Source organism: Panicum virgatum, chromosome 5N (assembly GCF_016808335.1).
Source record: "Panicum virgatum strain AP13 chromosome 5N, P.virgatum_v5, whole genome shotgun sequence".
Taxonomy (NCBI): domain Eukaryota; kingdom Viridiplantae; phylum Streptophyta; class Magnoliopsida; order Poales; family Poaceae; genus Panicum; species Panicum virgatum.
In genome coordinates, this window is record NC_053149.1 from 65,397,280 (window position 1) to 65,417,623 (window position 20,344).

The 20,344-nt window shown below is 49.0% G+C and overlaps 3 protein-coding genes and 1 non-coding gene across 4 annotated transcripts; 1 reads left to right on the forward strand and 3 right to left on the reverse strand.

Annotated features, from left to right (window-relative positions):
• Nucleotides 1-3,250: 3,250 nt before the first annotated feature.
• On the reverse strand, nt 3,251-7,229 carry LOC120674051 (3-phosphoinositide-dependent protein kinase 2-like). The gene is made up of 11 exons (XM_039955133.1): nt 6,512-7,229; nt 6,231-6,411; nt 6,092-6,144; nt 5,916-6,017; nt 5,734-5,839; nt 5,572-5,650; nt 5,067-5,232; nt 4,369-4,503; nt 4,130-4,293; nt 3,755-3,977; nt 3,251-3,673 (listed from the first exon to the last, which is right to left on the reverse strand). Exons 1-11 carry the CDS (start codon nt 6,725-6,727, stop codon nt 3,581-3,583), a joined length of 1,518 nt encoding a protein of 505 aa, XP_039811067.1. The 5' UTR covers nt 6,728-7,229; the 3' UTR covers nt 3,251-3,580.
• A 2,178-nt stretch (nt 7,230-9,407) lies between these two features.
• Nucleotides 9,408-9,546, reverse strand: LOC120677098. The gene has a single exon (XR_005676162.1). It is a non-coding gene; the product is annotated as a small nucleolar RNA Z247 (small nucleolar RNA).
• Nucleotides 9,547-11,331: 1,785 nt separating this feature from the next.
• LOC120673656 (amidophosphoribosyltransferase, chloroplastic-like) lies at nt 11,332-13,315 on the reverse strand. Its single transcript, XM_039954606.1, has one exon. It carries the CDS (start codon nt 13,249-13,251, stop codon nt 11,611-11,613), a length of 1,641 nt encoding a protein of 546 aa, XP_039810540.1. The 5' UTR covers nt 13,252-13,315; the 3' UTR covers nt 11,332-11,610.
• A 4,175-nt stretch (nt 13,316-17,490) lies between these two features.
• LOC120673657 (probable magnesium transporter NIPA7) lies at nt 17,491-20,135 on the forward strand. The gene is made up of 9 exons (XM_039954607.1): nt 17,491-17,758; nt 17,990-18,046; nt 18,135-18,225; nt 18,305-18,465; nt 18,557-18,684; nt 18,800-18,937; nt 19,220-19,312; nt 19,404-19,521; nt 19,604-20,135. Exons 1-9 carry the CDS (start codon nt 17,602-17,604, stop codon nt 19,732-19,734), a joined length of 1,074 nt encoding a protein of 357 aa, XP_039810541.1. The 5' UTR covers nt 17,491-17,601; the 3' UTR covers nt 19,735-20,135.
• Nucleotides 20,136-20,344: the final 209 nt, after the last annotated feature.

Consider the following 20,344-nt stretch of genomic DNA (forward strand, 5'->3'; position numbering starts at 1 on the left):
TTGTTATTCCCATCAAGGGAATAATGATACTCGTATTCTAGGAGAAAAGTTTCAAGAGTATGGAGGCAGATTACAGTAATCACCTCGCAAGTCCTCTTGTAGCATCTTCTGGAGAAACTTCTCCTTCTCCCAGAATACGATGTGACAAGGTTAAGCTTCCCCGCCAGAGATGTCAGTTCTTGGGCACCCAGAAACAGGCAACCCCAAGAATGTGACACAACAAGACTCAACCCAGCAACCACAAATCTGCCTCATTGGAAGATGCAAGGACATGATGTCCAAAATGGATCTGATGAGAGCATTGGGGATGCAGGAGGAGGCATCAGAGACTTCTCTTGTCACTCGCAAGTTCTCTTCTAGCATATTTTGTTGGAAGAAACTACGTAAAATTCAGAAGGGCGAGAGCAAGAACACCAAGGATAAGCCATGGATGCTACACTTTGATGCTTCTGGCAAAGGTCTCTCTCCCACCTTTTATAGCCACAAAGGAGCTTGCTGAAGGAGAACCCGTGACTCAACAGTACACGTTTCACGAACGCATTCATGGCAGCATTCACGAACGCAGTAAAAGATGCAATAATGCAGATTCTCCAAACAGTAACCTCCCTTGTGAGCACTGAATAAAGAGCCGTACATCCCGGGTTTTATTCCTGAAGTTATTTCGGGTGCAATCAGTGTGGCGTATCCAATTGTATCATTTTTCTGAGATTTTACCCGAAAAAGAGGTTTTTTCGGATTCCGGATCTGATGAATCCTGCAAATAATTTGAAGGATAAAATCTGATGCAACGTCTTAAATCCTTAATTCCAAATCTACGCTCGGGGGCTACTCGCATCAAAAGGGATTTTGATTTAAGGCTCGAGGGCTGCGGGATATAGGCATCAGAGATTTATTTTTCAAATTTTTTAGAAAATAAAAGAAGGAAAAAGACTGAAGTGACCCTCAGCCTGATTTTGCGATTCAACCTAAGGCTCGGGGGGGCTACTCCATATGGAGCGCGAGTACTTCGCGCACCATATATGATCAAGATTTTAGGGCTAGAGCACCTCACAGCCTCGGAGCAACCAGAAGTACTTGGAGAACTACTTGACGTATCTGAAGGAAGGCCAGAAGCAACTAGAAGGACGTTCTGACTACTTGAAGTACTCGAAGACGTCAGCCAAGTACTCGACGCCTGCAGGACTCCGCTACGAAGAGCTCGGGGGCTTGTTAGACCCAGGGCAGCGGGACTTCTTATAGGCATAGAATGTTCTAGAGTAAGGGATAGCTCATGGATGTACCTTACCTCTCTTGTAAAATTACCCGAATAGGCGTAGAACTAGCTACAGTATAAAGAAAACTACTCGATTGTGTTATAGTAGGACTCCAACTGTACTCGGCTAGGACTTTCCATGTAACCCTGTCCCCCGAGATATATAAGGGCGGGCAGGGACCCCCTCCAAACAATCATCAACATCTAAGGCAATACAAACCACATAGGACGTAGGATATTACGCAAACTCGCGGCCCGAACCTATCTAAATTTTTGTGTTCCTTGTAACATCGAGTTCTAGAGCAGTCGATCCCTACCTACAAACCCTACTGCTAAGAGTATCCCTGAGCAGGCTTGGCGATAAACACCGACACCGGCCCAAGGCCCAGTTGAGCCTAGCACTGAGCAACAGCCCGAAGTCAAGCCCCGGAGCATAACCTATTATTTTAAATTATAAATCATTATATGTTTATTACTTGTGCATTACGTGTTTAGGAATTGTTTGGAACCTTAGTTGCATGATCCCTAGGTTCCTTTGGTTTTATACTAGTATGTGTAGGTCGATAGCCTTGTCATGCTAAATAGGACTCGCAAGATGTAGGATGTTTCTATAATTCGAATATATGGAATATTGGAATATGGAGGAAAGGAAAGGAATTGGAGACCGGGCGGGGAATGTTTAGCCCCGTCTGTGTCGCTTAAGGACCGCACCGTTGTTGGTTGTGCTGATCGGGGATTGAATTGTACTAACCGCATGCTGGGAGTAGGAGGTAGTTGAAACCGGTAAGCCGAGTACTGCCTCACTTCGAAAGTACAGAACTTCTACCCACCCCTTAGCGTAGTCGAGTGGCCGCGGAGAATTGGGATGCATATGTTTACTTTTGGTGGTCTCTTGTAGGGCTCGGCTGACTATATGCAAGTAGGGCGGTTCTGTAGTTCGAAGCAGGGAGGGGAATGGTTGGTGCGTGTGGTCCGACGGGGCAAATACGTGCCGTGTTGGTTAGGTCCACCTTGCAAGGTTAAATCGGATCGATTCGCCGTGACTCGCGGATATGAGAGCCTTGATCTCTTGGTCACATCGTAGCGAGAGAATGGAATAAAATGAAATGAGATGAAATGGTTGATGATATTTCCTAATGAATTGTTTGTCCACATTGATTGTTGTAGATATGCAAACTGTAAATAATTAGAAAATCTATTGAATTGAATTGGAGCTAAAATTTTGCAAGGATCTATTTTTAGTTGCTTTTCTGCAAAACAAACCACCAGCCAAAAAGCCTTGCATGTCTAGATAAGTAGGCTAAGTATACCCATAGCCGGGTAAGTTTTGTTGAGTATTAGTTGCTCAGGGCTTTATTAAAAAATTATTTCAAGACCTGCACATGTAGATTTCTGTCCGTGCTGCGCCAAGTTTGTTCGCCTAGACGCGGATGGTTGGAACGTTGAAGACCGCGACGTGTAGTCTTGTAGATTGCCAAATTGCACATTCGTGGGCTGAATGTGTAATTCGTTTTTTGCACTTCTGTGGCGTGGTTGTCGGAGTTTATATTTATCAAACTTTGAGTTGGATGGTAGTCAGACTTGTAAAATATTTATGTATTCGAACATGGTTTGTAAAATTTAATGTAGGGAGTTATGTAGTATAGTGTTAGTTTCAGGTAATTAGCATTGTACCGTCTGTGCTCACCTTCGCGTGGGACTACCGGTGTTGTTTCGATCGGGCCGTGGGTTAAAACAGGCTGTCAAGTTACACTTAATTAAGCTAATGTGCCTGATGTGTTCAAATAATAATCATTACACTTAATTAAGCTAGTTTAACTTGGCGGTTCTGTCAAAAAAGATATGGAAAAGATGGCAGCCTACAGTGCCTACAGTACCTTCTGTGATTCTATTATGTGGACAAAATAGGCGATGCGACAGTTATCGCACAGTAACTTGCAAAATCAAATAATGACTTCATAAATTTGTAGCTGCACTAGAACAGAAGACAATTGACAATGAACCATGGGAAGCACTGTGAAGCCGTTTCGATGGAATTGTTTGACATCCTGTGTTAATATTTCTGGAGCGCAACCGTTTCAAGCTATCCACGGCGAGAGATACAAAAACAACAAACAAAATTGTGCCCTATATTTAAGTGTCAATAGAAATGGAAAATTCATAGGGGCATCGTCAACATGCCAATTAGCGAGTAACTTCCTTGCAACCAGGCACATGAGCAGGACAGCAGGAAAACAAGCTCCTCCATGTTCCTCTAAGTGAAAAGGATGTTGTACTGTATTCATATTGCCTGATTTGAGGTTTCAGGAACCTAGTTTGAATTGAAAATCAATACTTCTGGCAGCGTTGGAGGTCTTCAATTGCCTTTTTCCACTGCCAGGCACGCTGTTTTGAGTCCTCAAATGTTGAAATTTTCTTTGGCTGCAAGAGAAGTCAATTAAGGATGACAAATATGCAAGTTCCAGTATATACTAAAGAAGCAGTGGCAATTTAGATGAATACCGTGCATATTCTAAAATGTGATGAATTTGTTACTTGAACACTAAGTTCACTTGGGTCATCAGACCAAATAATGTTCCCCTTGGCCACCATTTTTGACGGGTCAACATAGATCAATTGAGGTTTATCAGTGAGGATCAGCTGGACCTTCTTGTTTGCTAGCTTATTAATCTTCTTCAGCTTTGATATCAAGACTACAGACTCACCAGGGTCCAGGAATTCTTGCCTGCCACATTTTTTAAGGAAAATAGTCAACGTGAATTGCTTACTCGTGGAAAGGAAAAAATGTGAGCATGATGTCCACCATATAAAAATACGTTTGTTTCTCTTTCCTGACTCTTGTAAGGTATAATCAATTTCATGATAAGCAAAATTTACCATTTTGAGTCGAAGGAGTCGATGGAAGCTAATTTAGATATATGGGAGCGTACTTCAGATGACGCAGCACCATTATTATTAACAGTGTTTGACTGTTGGTTAACTGTGGTACTTCCCATGTGTGATAGCCAATTTGAATCCTGGCTGTCCTCATCTTCGTTTGCCTGAATAGGATATTGTCAGGAAGAGGAAGGCCATAATAAATTAACCGATTTAATTGATATATGTAACAAAAATACATTTGGGTCAATGGCGAGCTTTGGTGGTCGTGTCTTCCTCAGGTTTTTCCAGTCAATGCCTCTGAAGAAAGGGTGCTTCTTCAAGGAAGAATAACCATCGGGCCCCGCACCTGGCCTTTTGCTTGGATCAACATCCTGCATATTATAATAAGATAAATATAGGAATAAGATAAGTCAAGCCTATATGTTTGGAACTTCAAATTGACAGTTTTTAAATTTGGGATATAAGGCATGCATTTTTTTAGGGAAACTGTGCAAATTTACTATTGAAAGTCATCATGTTTGCATTTGGACAGTAAGTAATATAACTAAGCAACCAATGGATTTTTCCAGAATACGACTGACTTACATAGTCTAGTGGTCTACCCCACAATCGAACTACTACTTGCTAGGCTTGGCTATGCTACTTTATTATTTCTTAAAATCCTGGTTATTTCTAAAAACTAATCTTTTTTTACAAGTATCCCGTACAGTCCACATGGAAAAGAATCCCTATTTTGACCCAAAGCAGGTAGCTGGTGGAGGTTTGGACACACTTCATTGGAATAGCGGACCTGATATTTCCACTGGAGAACTGGAAACACGTCCGGACTTTTTGCTCGCAGTATATATGTAATATGAAACGGCATTGTATTTACATGAAGAATAAAGGAGGAACTTGTGCAGAATCTGTACAAGTAATCAGTATTTGTTCATACCAGCAACTTGTCAATAAGATCTTTTGCTTCATCTGAAAAATACTCAGGGAATTTGATGTCCCTTGCAATGATTCTCTGGAAAATTAACCACTCAGTGGCATCTTTAAACGGTGAAGAGCCAGAAAGCATTTGGTACAGTGTGCACCCCAACGCCCATAAGTCATTTCTGTCAAGAAGTTAATAAGAAAAAGGACCATATCACATCAAAGTGCGTTTCATAGTATGCATCATTTTCTTTCACGACGAACTAATCTAGCAATTTGAGAGCTCAGACCTTCAGCTTCAGAATTTTATGCATGGTGCTCATTTAGTTTCCTGAGGTTAATGCAATGTGAATATTTTATGTATCTAATATAGTCAACAGCGCGCTAATGCATTAAATAGCTCACACGGAATACAACCATAGCATGCACGAAATTTTTGAAGAATTTAAATTAGTGAAGGTAAACAAGTATCCAACAGTAATTGGTTGCTGCATGTTTTACCATGCAAGTTGTCCACTCACCCAAAGGTTGCTGGGGCAGAGTTCAGGACCTCAGGTGGTACATATGCAGCTGTTCCAACAAATGTGCAGGCCCTTTCATCTGTACATAAATGCACAAGAATTAACAAATGGGACATTACCGAATTTTATGACAATTCAATGCTGCTATATGTTTTCTCTTACTAGTTGAATTTGGCAGGACTTTGATTGGAGTATCCCTTGTAGGCTTGACACTACCAAAATCAGCTATCTTGATGTGCCCATCAGAAGTAAGCAGTAAATTTTCTGGCTGAAAGAATAATAGTCCTTGTCAAATGCGAATTAAAATAAAGTCTCATGGGAAAACTCCATCATGATTTTCACACCTTGAGATCCCGATGAATTAGACCAACGCTATGCAAATACTCCAATATATCAACAATTTCAGCGGCATAAAACTGTGCCTCCTCCTCAGACAGCCGGCCTTTCTGCGAACCAACTCGGCACCTAAGAAGCAATGACAGAACACGGATGAACCACATTATGAGCAGTGGACACTAACCCGAACAATCTGATCAAACAATTCCCCGCCTTCGCACGACTCGAGCGCCATGTCTACAAGCCAATAGAGACACAGCATTACTGAATCAGCAGCTCCTTGCAATGCTGACTGCTGCTATTTAGACCAGTAAGGCACTAACAGAGGGAGTATGAGTCCTGGAAGGTGAAGAACAGCCTTATGACACCCGGATGATCGAGCTGGTCGAGCACAATGCGCTCCATCTTGACGTAGGAGATTTTGTTCTCCTTGGTGATGAACTTTTTGTCCATGACCTTGAGCGCGTAGACGTTGCCCGTGTCCTTCTTCTTGGCCCGCACCACCTGCCCATGTCGCATTCCACCCCGATAAGTAACCGCACGCAACTCCCACGATCCACGACACATGATGCAGGCAGTTAGTGGGTGGCAGCATAGGGCCGACCTTTGAGTAGGAGCCGACGCCGTAGATCTTGCCGAGCTCGAAGTCGGCGGCGGTGAACTGCTCCTGCGGCGCGCGGAAGGCGATCCCCCCTGTGGCGGTGGGGGAGGAGGAAGCGGCCGCGGCGGCAGGCGGGGCCGGGGAGGGCGAATGCGCCAGGCGCAGCCTGGCGGCGAAGTCCCGATCCATGCTGTCGTCGTCGTCGCCGGCGACCGCCATCGGGGAGTGGGCGGCGGGTGTCTATCTATAGGGCGGGGGCGCGCGGGCCGAGGAGGGCGGGGAGGAGGCGGCGCGGCCTCCGAGGGCGGAGGCGGTCAACGGGTGGAACCATCGGATTCGGCTTCGAGGGGTGGGAAAGCGGGCGGGCGGAATCGATGGGACTGCGACGGCCGCAGCCTTTGGGGGCGTCGCTGGGGTCCGGTCCGGGGCGCAGCCGCAGCGGCGACGAACGGAACGGAGCGGAGGAAAGGAACCGAATCGAATCGCGCGACGCGACGCGAGGGGAACGGAGGGGAGGTGGTAATCCTTCCTCAGAAATGGATGGGGGCTGTGCCTGGCCGGGGCGGGGCGGGGAGCTTTGCTTTCCTCGCCGTCGCGTTCCCCCACGGCCGTTGGGAATGGGTTGCGCTTGTCTCGTGTGCTTTTCTGGTGGTGGTGGTGGTGGTGGGGGTGTGATCAAAATGATGGAAGGATGATGGGAGGACGAATGGGGGTTCCTTTCGCGTCTTTTTCGTCACTCGGCATCCTATCTTTTCATGAAACTGGTTCCATTCCTGTGATTTCGAGCCAAGGAAATTACCAAACCCCACATTCTGTGCCTACAACAACATAGGATCATGCGAATTGGAACCAAAATTCTGCGTGCATGTGCCGCGCAAAGAAACTTCCCTCGCGAAAACAAAAAACTGACTGGCTGTACATACCAGGTCATCCCTCTTGTCGCGACGTACAAATATCCTCTCGGTTCATGGATCCTACTTCTGTGCTACCAACCTACCAGACCACTACCACCACCCAGCCACCACGGCATCAGCGAAAAGCAGGAAATTACGAGGGGTGTTTAGTTGGTGAATAAGTTTGAATTCGGATACTATACTACATTTTGTTGTTATTTAATAATTAATATTTAATTATGAATTAATTAGCATCATTAGATTCATCTCGTATGAATCAATTAGACTATATAATTAGTTATTTTTTCAACTGTATTTAATAATTCATGTATGTGTCCGAAAATTTGATGTGACGGATACTGGCCAAACTTTTTTTTTAAGGAACTAAAGGCCCCTATATGGTCCGGACCGGCACGGCAGCATCAGTGAGTGCATCACCACTCCACTCTTGTGGCTGGTGGTATGGCCGCCGGCACGAAAGAAAGCAAGCATGATACCGCGCCGGCACAGGACGAGAAGGGCACGGCGGCACAGCATCATTCTCTCTTGCGGTGTCGGCCTCCTTGGCCCGCGCGCCACATTGCGGAAAGCAGCACTCATGGCCGGGGGCAGGCTTTCAACAGCCGTCGGCGTTGCGTCGCGCGCGCCCGAGAAATTCCCTTCCCCGCGGGTCCTCCTGGGAGAAAAGCCGGACCAGAGACCGCAACGATCAGAGAAACTATCGAGACGGAATGCGACGCAACACCCACGACACTAGCGTCTAGTGTGCCTGCGTGCTTCTGGTGCTCAAAGACAGACGGCGGGATATAAACCTTGGAACAGATTTGGCAATTGCCTCACAACTTGTCGAATCCCCAGTGGTGATCTCTTACCGGAACGAATCAGCTCAGCGGCACACAGTACGAGTACATCCATTGTATTGCTTGCCTTCACACAAGTTTACAGTTCAATGGCTACCCCGTAGTGCTCCCCATCATGGTTTCTAGCTGGAGCCCGGCTAGCTCATGGCGTTGGTAAAAAGATTGGAGGTCTTCACAATAAAATGGAGATATACTACCGTTTCTGCAAAGTGAACAGTGCAGTATTAGCAACAAAGTTAGATCAAGGCAGCCAGTTCTGCGGCAAATACATTCTGCATGGTCAAAGAAAACCACAGCTACTAACACGCACAAGAGACCGCGATCTAGGAGCCAGGACAAGCACGAACGTAGTTGCCTGATCCATCAGTTTCCAACAGAACAGACTAACAGTGTAACACGTTGTATGGACAAAAACGCATGTCAAGAAGCCAAGAAGAGATAAGTCTCAGCTCAGGGTTCTCCAATACAAAAGCGCAATACAAAAACGCGTGTTATTAGTATAGTAGTTGATAAACGTTCAATTTTCAGATAAACCGGGCTCCGAATAATGATGCTCAGTGCAATGAAAAGGTACATATGCTTGTCTATCCTGTTGGTTACGTGCTTTCATGCCTTCCCGGAACTAGAAAAAGACAGAACAGGATATATTCTCTGCCGAAAGAAGAAGGCGACCGTAAGACTCGCAGATCACACGATGCCATCATCCATATCTCATCCTCTGGAAGACTGGAACAGGCTAGTCGCTCTTGACCATTCAAAACTTGCGTCCTGCATATTAGCTCAGTTTCGGCCATGGCCTTGGCCCTTTCAAGTTTCAAGAGTACTTCACAGTAAAAGAAAAAAGGCCATGGATGGAATCACATTTCGAAAACTGATAGCTCACGTTCACATAAAACCAGACTGATTCACGGAAACATTGCAAAAATATGAGAATTATCGGGAAAGCAGCACATGTCTGGACTGAAATAGATGACGGGATCAGAGCGTCCATGAGGCCAGAAGGACTAAAGATGTAGTATGTTAAGGAGTGATTTAGTTACCCTTTAGCCATGGCCTTGGAAAGCAAATGATCATGTTGATACTGTTAACATGTACGATGTCTTATTTGTAACAACCAACATCAAATCTGTTATGGTTGAGATATAGGTTCTAGAAGAAGAAGTTGGCTGTAGAGCTCGGTGACGCTGATAGGTTCAACACGTGCAAGGATAGCAGATACTACCGGGTTGAATTCGATGTCGAGGCCGGTGCAGATGTAGGAGACAAGTTCTTCATCATCGATGGGCTTGCCGGCCGCCGCCATCTCATCACCAAGAGCACGCATCTTCCCGACGTACTCATCGACGGATGTTGCTCCCTTCTTCGTGTTCGCCAGTGCGATGCGAGTGTTCACCGCACGTGCCTGAGTTTGGGATGCAAATAGCTCCTCCAAGGGTTTCCACAAGTCTGTTGCGGTTACACAGCTGGCGACTTGTTTCAGAACATCGCGTGATAGCGACGCGACGAGGTAGCTGAAGACTTGCTGGTCATAGGCCAGCCAGATTGTGTATCCTGGATTTGGCACCTTTTGCTTGCCGTCTGGTCCTCCATCAATTTCCTTGGCAGGAGCGGGAGAAGATCCATCGATATATTGCACAAGCTGTGCGCCGCAGATGGCAGGAAGAACCTGCAGCTTCCAAAGAGCATAGTTGGACTTGGAAAGCTTCTCAGTCACGGGATGACCGAAAGTAGATGGGAGGACGGCGCTGGTGGTGGAGCTCGACATGGATGAACTTTGATTAGAGGATGGCTCTGATTACCATGTGAAAAATTTGGGAAGCGTTGAACCTCCCGTAGGAGGCCGCACCTTTGTTAAGTAGGCAAGGAAACGCCCCTTGCGTGGCTTACAAGATATACATCCAAATCTGTTAAAGGTTGAGATAGACTACAACTACTTGACCGGATTACAACAGCTCGTACAACAAACTACCTCTTCTAGAACCTATATCTCAACCATAACAGATTTGATGTTGGTTGTTACAAATAAGACATCGTACATGTTAACAGATACCTCACGTTCACAAGGCATGGATTACATGTTGATAGCTCACCTTCACATAAACCAGACTGATTCAGAGAAAACATAGAAAGATGGCTGTTATCAGGAAAGCATTACATGTCTCGATCAATACAGAGGATGAGATGAGATCAACGCAAAGATTTCAAGGACCAAATTTGAAGATGTCAACGGAAAGTATTCCAACAGAAAAGTGGATGAGTCAACATATACTACAGTATAGTTCAAAGCAGCAAGATCACGTGAGCAGAAACCCTTGTCGAAAGAGTGTTTGTTTTGGCCAGGTTTAATACCATAAAACAAGAATCATGTCATCGTCGTGATGTTTATGCTTACCTTTGACTACCTTCTTGAATACAAATCAACATCCAAAAAAAAAATGTTGTCGGAAGACAGGCAGCTAGTATGACACTTACAGTCAAGATTGACTGCAGTGAGCAGACTATCATACTTCCAGTGCTAATGCAGTAAGATTTCAGAAACTTCCTTGCTTGACTTGGCACATAAATAAAATTTGAATAAGTAACTAGCAGATATGATTTGATCTCCAACTCAGCAAGGACCTAGGAGGCACTTCACTAAAGATTGAGGCTGGAGAACCTTATTCAAATCATAATCAGCAGAAACTTTTTTTATGGACATCTCAGTTAAACTTAAACCTTGATTCTAGAGAAGTAATGCAAAGCTTGCAACTAATTCATGCCGACTTAAGGAATTCTGAAAACATAATCTGTTAGCCCACTCTTGAGCAACAGATCTCAGTCTCTCAGATATCAAAACAAGAAAGTAAAGACTCCCCTACCCCCAAAAAAAATTATTTCAATTTTTGTACCTGAAGAAGATCGCTTACATCGCAATCATATGATTTATATGGCTACTAGCATAAGCAAAATAGATGATAGATACTGTACTGTAACACTGATGATCAAACATGTCAATTGTTAGTAACAGGCACTCAACCACAGAGGCAACTTATCCAACTATATCAAAAAGCAGCAACGTGAGACCAACATCTGATGCAAACCCAAAACAGCATCGTATTAAACCCGAATTGCCAAGAAGGTAGTTCTTAACCCCGCGTCGCTGAGACAATTTTCTTGTTATTCACTGTCATCATCATCATAGTAATACAATAGATGATCAAACTCACTGAGCAGTTCGATCCATGTCTAAATCTTGTATACCTCAAAATTCAGATGGATGAATGCAATTGCAAATATAAAAATGCCAAGCCCAAAATCGAGTCTAGATTCTATAGTAAGCATGCAGCGTATTGAACCACACCCTTTCTGGTTAGTCTTCGAAGGCTGACACCAGCTCCGGCACCGGCTCCGGCACAGTGGGCAGTACTGGGTAGCTCCGAGAGAAGCAGGCGTCACAAAGCTCATGTGCTTCATCACCGTAGATGCTGTGGAGCTTGTCGAGCGAGAGGAAGGCCAGCGAGTCGCAGCCAATCGTCCTCCGCACGCCCTCAAGGTCCATCCTGTTGGATATCAGCTCACCCTCGCTCGGCGTGTCAATGCCGTACAGGCAGGAGCCGATGACCGGGGGGCTGGCGATGCGCATGTGCACCTCGCGTGCGCCGGCGTCGCGGAGCAGGCGCACAATCTTGCTCGAGGTGGTGCCGCGCACGAGGGAGTCGTCGACGACGACCACGCTCTTGCCGGTAATGACGCCGCGCACGGGCGCGAGCTTGAGCTTGACTGCGAGGTCGCGGATTGCTTGCGACGGTTGGATGAAGCTCCGGCCGCTGTAGTGCCACCGGATAAGGCCCATCTGGAATTCGAGCCCCGACGCCTGCGCGAAGCCGAGCGCGGCATAGAACCCCGAGTCCGGCACGGGGATAACTACGTCCGCGGTCGGAGCCGGGGACTCCTCGGCGAGCGCGCGGCCGTATGCGCTGCGGCGCTCGTGGACGGCGTGCCCGAACACGACGGAGTTGGGGAGGGCGAAGTAGATGTGCTCGAAGACGCACGACTTGCGCGGGCGGTGCGGAACGAGGCAGGCGTAGGACACTGCCATGTCGCGGCGGTCGACGACCACCACCTCCCCGGGCTCCACCTCGCGCTCATAGGCCGCGTCGATGAGGTCCAGCGCGCAGGTCTCCGACGCGAACACGATGGCGCCGTTGGGGCGGCGCCCCATCACAAGAGGCCGGAAGCCGAAAGGGTCGCGCACGGCGAAGAGCTTGTCGGCCGTCAGGAACAGCAGCGAGTAGGCGCCGGCGAGGCGCTCGCAGGCGTCGCAGATGCGGGAGAGCAGCGGGCGCGAGAGCGATGTGGCGATGAGGTGCAGGATAACCTCGGTGTCCGACGAGGTGTTGAAGATGGACCCCTGCGCCTCCAGCTTGTTGCGCAGCGCCTGGTAGTTGACGAGGTTGCCGTTGTGCGCCACGGCGAGCTGCCCGAACCTGTACGCGGCGAGGAACGGCTGCACGTTGCGCATCGAGGAGGCGCCGGCCGTGGAGTAGCGCACGTGGCCGATGGCGGCGTCGCCGGGGAGCTTGGCGAGGCGCGCCGGGTCGCCGAAGACGTCCCCGACGAGCCCCAGCCCCGTCACCGACTTGAGCTTGCCATCGGCGTCCGCGGCGGCGATGCCCGCGCCCTCCTCCCCGCGGTGCTGCAGCTTCTGCAGGCCGAGGTAGCAGAGCGACGACGCGTCCGGGTCCCCGATGACCCCGAACACGCCGCACTCCTCGCGCGGGTGGTCGTCGCCGTCCGCGTCGAAGGAGAACGGCGTGACGCGGTCCGGGAGCAGGGCCCGCGCCGGGGCGAGGCGCGCGGCGCGGTGCCGCAGCTCGAGCGGCGACGGTTTCGCGGAGCACCTGAGATGGCAGTGGCGGTCGGTGATCGGCGCCGCGGCCGGGCGGCGGAGGAGGGGGAAGGAGGGCGTGGAGGTCGCGGCGGCGGCGGCGGCGGCGGCTGTGGCGGCCATGCGTTGGTACGGGAGTTTGGGCCTTGGGGAGGCGAGGGCTACCGAGGGGGATGCCCTCCCGAACGCACGGGAAGGGACGGGATTTAAAGCGGGCGGGCGTGTGGAGACCGAATACCGCCCAAAGGCCCCAAAACCTGGAAAAGTGGAGCGCAGGAGATATACGGGCGTGTATACAGGAGATATACGGTTGGTCCAGCCCCGTCTACGAAATTTCTTCTTGCCTTGTTGCGCTCGTGATTTTCTTCCAGCTGCCCCTTAAAAAAAAAAGAAGATTTGCTTCCAGCTGGTGCGAGGGAAATACTGACTGGATCATCAATATTAAGATTTTCAGGAAAGCTTTTGCTGTTAAGTTTTTTTTTTGAAACAGTGCTGTGAAGTTTGAATACAGCGAAGCGAGTGCACAGATTATCTCTTACTACGCGGATTCCCTTTACTTTTTACAGCTGCATCTTAGGCAGGTACTAAGTCTGCAATGGTAATACGTATTCATTGCTGTATATCGAAACTTCTGCAACAACAATGTGTGAATACACCGTGCAAAATCTCAGTACTCATGAAATACCAACGGTGCCGCACGGGGTGTAGTGTCAGTTTTGGCCACAGAGGACGCAGCCACTGGAGATCAGCCTTGGGGCCCCGCGATTCCATGAGCGCTGACGCCTTCACATTAGAGTATTTCCTTTTTAGAATTTTTCTTTTGTTTGCGAGAGGCCGCCTTCACGCTTTCCAATTCCGGACTGCTACTGCAGTGCTGTTGTGGGCTCGAGGTGAGAGGCCCACTAGGCTGACTCGTGGGCCCACCACTGAGCCGACCTGACTGTGGTCCCAGCCAGCCAAGTGGGCGTGGTGGGCCATGGTTCTTTCCCGTAATGAAGCCCGGCTACGCTGAGCCTTATACAAGTCGGTCGGTTTCCAGCGTAGGGAAACAGGAGAATACGGGCCATACATACGGCCCACGAATGATAATCCGTTAATAGCTCAACAGCGTAGACACAGAGAGAGAGGAGAGGATGGCAACGTGCTGTGGTCTGTGAACACCGGTCGGTCAGCGTCGAATCCGAAGAAGCCCTACTAATAATCCAAGCAGGGAATCCTACTCGTGTCCTCGAGAGAACATGGAGCTGTAGCACGTCAATCAGCTCGGGTCGGGCGTGGCTAGCTGGAAGGAATCCTCGACGCGTTGCGTGATTCCTCCCGGCGTTTGCCGTCTCCACCAGCCTTAACCCGTAAGGTTAACCGGGGGGCCGCGCGGCCACACGCGACGAAGAGACGCCGCCGCCGCAGGCCGCGGGCGCACGGGATCGCTAGCGTCCAACGACGCGAGTCCCCGTCACGGAATCAGAGCCGCCGCCTTGCGGAGACCTCGCCGCCGGTCGCCCACTTGCGTCGGCCGTCGGGTGGTGGTCAGCCCCGCGCGCCGCCGCAGGATTCCGTTCGTTTTGTCCACCCCCGCACGAGAGGAGAGGACGCGAGCGGCCGTGGCCTGTGGAAGCAGTGGCGGGCAGCTCGCCGCCGCCTCCCCTCCCTCGTCCAGGAATTGGAGCCGAAGCAGGGATGCTTGGCTCGGCTGGATTCGCGCGTAGTGGCATCGTGCTACTCTCTCGTCCGCACACTCGCCAGGACCGGCGTCCGCTTCGCTTCAAAAGGTGAGAAGAACGTGAATGACCAGACCAGGGCAGATTGGTGCTCCGGAAGCTGATGCGAGCTTGGTGCCCGCACGACTGCACGGAACCTATCCCTGGGCAGGTACTGCGCGTGTTGTTGACGGAGAAAAAAAAGAAGGTGAGTGCGTGGCGTCGCCGATAACCCCATCGGGCTTACCTTACTTGACGGATGGTCACGTAACACACGTTACGCTGTTGCGTACCGACTCCACGCGCCCGCGGGTGTCCGGGCAGAAGCGCGCATGCTCTTCTTTGGGTGTGAGGCCAGGGAACGTCGCGTTGCCCGTGAAGCGAAGCGTCTCCGCGGTGGAGTCTCGTACGAGTAGGATACCAAACGAACCCCTGGGAGATGATGCGCCGGTTCTGGGCCGGCAGGCGCCACGGCGGGTCGGGAGCAAACCCATTCTTTACTTGGAATACACTGATGTGCCTTTTGCCGCACGAACAAGCGCTCGAGTGCCCTGTGGCAAAACCAAGGCGCAAGACGGAAGACGGAAGCGCCGGCGATGGAGGGAGCTGCGCGCCGCGCTCCCTCAGTTCCGAGTCCACCACCGCTCAGCTGACTGCTGACCGCTGCCCCTTTCCCACAATCCCACCTGAAGTTGTCTCCGGTCCAGGGTCTGGTCTGGAGGCCGCAAAAGGCCGCGACGTGAGAACCAACCGACCACCATATAATCCGTATGATGAGCGAGCCGGCACGAGTGCTCTCCAAAGCCCAAACGCGCGCGGTGCGTCGTTTCCGTACCCGCGTCCGCCCCACCTGCTCGGCCACCGGCGGCAAGGAGTAGAGAGAAACCGGCAGGTCCGGATCAAGTGCTAAGGCAATATCAATGGAGTATCATGTAAATATTATGGATATTAAATTTACTGAGCCCTTGTTTAGTTGTATAATTTAAAATTCTAAAAAAAATTTCTGGCATCTGCATGGAAACTTAAATCTAGATGAAATAAAAAACGCATTGCACGGTTTGCCTGTAAATCGCGAGACGAATCTAATGAACCTAATTAGGCCGTAATTAGACCCTAAAGTGCTACAGTAATGCTACAGTAACTCTAATGACAGATTATTTAGGCTCATTAGATTCGTCTCGCGATTTACAGACGAGTTCTGTAATTAATTTTATGATTAGTCTATGTTTAGTACTTCAAATATAGAAAGATTCTCTTTCAAAAACTTTACACCTTGCAACTAAAGAAAACCTGATATGTTAGAAGAGTGAGAAGGAGAAATGCCATAAAATATGAGAGTCTCGATTACCTAATTTGCAATCTTGATAACTATACGAACGATGACACTTTCCACTAAAATTGATCTAACGTCTCTTCCTGATATTTTACGGCAAACTCGCTACTTTATTACTACCTGTCACGTGGGTACCCTCGCTTGCTCCGATCGACTTCGTTCGAAACATTTATTATTATTATTGTTAACATCCAGGGAAAAAGAAAAAAAAAAGAAGAAGAAGCAGGTGGGATAGCGAATTAAACGCACATGATACTGCATCCCCAAGGCATTTTCGCCTTCACACCCAAGTCCAACACGACATTTCGTGGCAGAGAGACTGGCCGTGCCCAACGTCCATCCACCCCAAGCAACGCAAGGGCGAGGCAAAACCCAAACAAAAATGAAAAGGAAAGGAAATGGGGGATCGAATTCATTCCCGGTAACCAGACAATTCCACCCTCTCGTGCTACACCTGCGCTTGTCCCGTCCCCTCTTTCCTGTTTCCTCCTTTCAATTCAGCCCCATCGCGCACATCACCGGTCAAAACCACGCTCGAAGGCTCTCGTGTGAACAGTTGAGAGAGGTGGCCCGTGCTCCCACCGGCGAGATCGCCGTTCCCCTCCGTCTCCGGCGGGCCTCTGGCCCTCGGTGCCGTGGGGGAACGGTGGTCCTCGTCCCAGTGATGTAGATTAGGTCCTAGGGTGTCTAGGTCTAGGTTTCCGGCGGCGGCGTCGAGGCAGCGGCGACGCCACCTTGGAATAAGGTTCTCTCGAGCTCGTCCCCGTCTTGATGGTGCTCCGCTCCGGCGCCGTCGACGTGCTCGTGGAGGTGGGGTCCGGTTTTGCCGGCCCGTGTACAGGAGTCCGATCTGTGTTCGTCTGTTCTTCGTCGACTTCGTGCGGCGGCGGATCCGGCGGCTCGGGTCAAGGATGCAGCGACGGCTGTCGGTGCTGCGGCTTGATGGAGTGTGGATCGAGCTTGATTCTCCGGCGGCAAGCGTCGTCGACGAGCTCTGGTCCAGGATTGGAGGCGCTCGGGGTGTACCCGGCCGATGTTCCTTCCATGGCGATTCAATCCTGAGGTCCGCGTCGGGTGACTACTGCGGCTACTCAAAGTCTTTACGCGATAGGGCTCCTCCAGTTCTTCGGTGGCCATGGAGTCTTCTTCCACGACGATGACCGGCGACGGCTTCACGGCGGCGGACGAGGACGAAATCTGGTAGCGCCGGGAAGCACAGGGTCCAGGGACCTAATTGTAATATCTTGTTTTCTGAGGGGTCTTTGTGCTAGATGGTTTGGACAGCTGTCCATGTATCCTCCTCTTTCGTACTTGTATGCGTATGTGTACGGTTTTCCTACTCAGTAATACAGGTATGGTTTCCTCAGGAAAAAAAACCCAATCCGAACCTGAGCGCGGGGGCTCGCTTCAAATGCGCCGGCAGCGCGCCGCCGCACGCCGCCGATGAGCCCCGCCGCGACCGACGCCGCGGGCGGCGACCTCTTCGCCGCCAACCTCACGGGCTCGCTCCTCGCCGTCGCCTCCTCGGCGTTCATCGGCGTCAGCTTCATCGTCAAGAAGAAGGGCCTCCGCCGCGCCGCCACCGCGGGCGCCCGAGCAGGTATCTGCCCCTCTCCCGCCCTCGCTCGCCGAAGACGCTGTCTTGCTCTGCTCGCAATTTTTTCTCTCTCGAATACTCCGCTCGCCGCCCTCTAGGTCTTTCTGGTTCCTGTACGCTAAATTCGAACCTTCAGTGCTGGGAAATGTGACAAAGGCCGCTCCTTTATGCCCAGTAGAGGTCGATTTTATGTAACAGATGACACGAACGTACTTGAACTGTCCAAAATTTCAGGTGCCGGAGGGTATGGCTACCTCTTGGAGCCACTCTGGTGGGTCGGGATGGTCACCAGTAAGCATCAGCCGTTCCCTTGGGCTCATTTGTTCTTAATCATGCCAAACTTGTATTCAAATGTTTTGTCAAAACTGGAACTTTGCAGTGCTTGTTGGGGAGATTGCCAATTTCATCGCTTACATGTTTGCGCCCGCAGTCCTCGTCACACCACTGGGCGCACTCAGTATTATTGTCAGGTATATTGGGGATTGTTTCAGCTGGTTTGTTCTGAATGCGTCTGTTTAGGTGTCTGATGAGGTGATTTGTTGTGTGCAGTGCTGTTCTAGCCCATTTCACACTGAATGAGAAGTTGCATCGGGTGGGCGTGCTGGGCTGTGGTCTCTGCATTGTTGGGTCGACAATGATCATCCTACATGCACCCCAGGAGAGGACCCCTAGTTCAGTGGAGCAGATTTGGCACTTGGCGACGCAGCCTTGTAAGTTTCCATGCCTTTTCGCCGTAGTTAGCTAGTTGCCATCACACTGGACTTAATTTTTTATAGTGTCCTGTAATTTTTGTTACTGCAGCCTTCCTTTGCTATGCTGCCATAGCAGTGGGCGTGTCCCTGTTCCTCATGCTATATTGCGCTCCACGGTATGGACAAATGAACATAATTGTTTATGTTGGAATTTGCTCGGTGATTGGATCCCTGACAGTAAGTGTTATACATGAAATTTTATTCCCTTCTGATATAAGTGTTGTTTTGTTTGTAATGTGAAATTTTGGTTTTGTTTGTAATATGGATTTGTTTGCTGTTGTGGTATTATTAGGTAATGAGCATAAAGGCTGTGGGCATTGCCATTAAGCTTACAATTGAAGGCATAAACCAGGCCGGCTATTTCCAGACATGGGTGTTTGCAGTGGTTTCGGCAACATGTATTGTTATTCAATTAGTTTATCTGAATAAGGTATGCCTCTGCCCAATCAGTAAGATTAAAAGGAAGGTTGTTACTCTTCAGATTTTTATAGAACGGTGCATCCATAACAGATGTAAACTGTGACATTTGAAAAGTGTGTCATAAGTTTCCTTTAAAAAATTTGTCTCAGAGGTCCCATATTTGCGTCCACATTGATCAATTTAATGCAGTGTCACTCGTGTGACTGCAGTACCTAATTTCAGTTTGTGTATTCTTAGTAGTAGCTAATATACTGTGTGCTACACGGCTACTGCATGTTGTGTTAAATTTCAGGCCCTGGATACTTTCAATACAGCAGTTGTCTCTCCCATCTACTATGCCATGTTCACAACGCTCACCATTTTAGCAAGTGCTATAATGTTCAAGGTGAAGTATTTTTTTTACAACTTTAGTGAACACATAATATTGGTGTTGCCATGTTATTTTGATAGTAAACCTATTTCTGATGACTATACAGGACTGGTCTGGGCAAAAAGCAAGCAACATAGCCTCAGAGATTTGTGGGTTTCTTACAGTTCTAGCTGGGACTGTTGTGCTACATTCAACTAGAGAACCTGATCAAACTGCATCAGCAGGTAGATCTTTGTTCAATCCAGTAGAATTGTTACAGTGATTTTCTCCAAATTATTACCTTAACTTTTCTGTATATTACTGCAGACCTATATGCCGCATTTCCCCCAAAAATATATTGGCACATCCAAGGAAATGGTGATATTGGGAAGCAAAGAGAGGATGACTCCCTTACATGTGAATTCATCACAGTTGTGCGGCAAGACTACTTTGTGTAGGGATCATCCAGGATGCCTGCTTGAGTGCCTGGTGTTTCATGTGTTTTTTCTGAGTCTCTCCGCTGCAGCATGTAGACAGAATCCGTTACAAGACCCGTTCCAGTCAAACACCAGCTTGAAGCAATTGTGAAATTTTGTAGAAATTGTATTGGCTTGTGTCCAGCGCATTGCCTCCGAGCTAGTGGCCAAAATATTTGCTCTCTGAACAACCTACCAAATGGTTTACTGCTCCCGTCTGAGTGTAAATTATGTAAGGTTGTACCCTCTTCTTTTGGTAAAATCCTTTTCGGCTCTTCGGCTCCCGAATGTAATTTGATGTATTTGAGGTTTGTGTTTTTTTTTTTGAATATTTTGAGGTTTGTATTTGTGCAATGCATTGTGTATGTAAAAATCCCAGCTCAGTGACGTGACAGTAGCATTGTATATGTAGGTGGCTGGGGTTATACAAGTCTTGACACGTTTGTGCCCAATCCAAACAGACCCCGCCGCCGACTAGTAGCTAGAGAGCCCCAGTTGTATCGCCGGTGCCCGCGGCTCCGAGATGAACCATCATCCCCGACGTGCAACCGACGACAACGACCTCCCTCCTGCTGGTGCGGCTGGCGCCTGG

Coding starts and splice junctions, on each gene's coding strand:
- LOC120673657 (XM_039954607.1), top strand. CDS start 17,602: ATGAGCCCCGCCGCGACCGACGCCGCGGGCGGCGACCTCTTCGCCGCC. Junction 18,938..19,219: donor AATTAGTTTATCTGAATAAG/GTATGCCTCTGC, acceptor GTTAAATTTCAG/GCCCTGGATACTTTCAATAC. Junction 19,522..19,603: donor TGATCAAACTGCATCAGCAG/GTAGATCTTTGT, acceptor ATATTACTGCAG/ACCTATATGCCGCATTTCCC.
- LOC120673656 (XM_039954606.1), bottom strand. CDS start 13,251: ATGGCCGCCACAGCCGCCGCCGCCGCCGCCGCCGCGACCTCCACGCCC.
- LOC120674051 (XM_039955133.1), bottom strand. CDS start 6,727: ATGGCGGTCGCCGGCGACGACGACGACAGCATGGATCGGGACTTCGCC. Junction 6,018..6,091: donor TGTTTGATCAGATTGTTCGG/GTTAGTGTCCAC, acceptor GTTGGTTCGCAG/AAAGGCCGGCTGTCTGAGGA. Junction 5,233..5,571: donor TCTGCCCCAGCAACCTTTGG/GTGAGTGGACAA, acceptor ACTTCTTGACAG/AAATGACTTATGGGCGTTGG.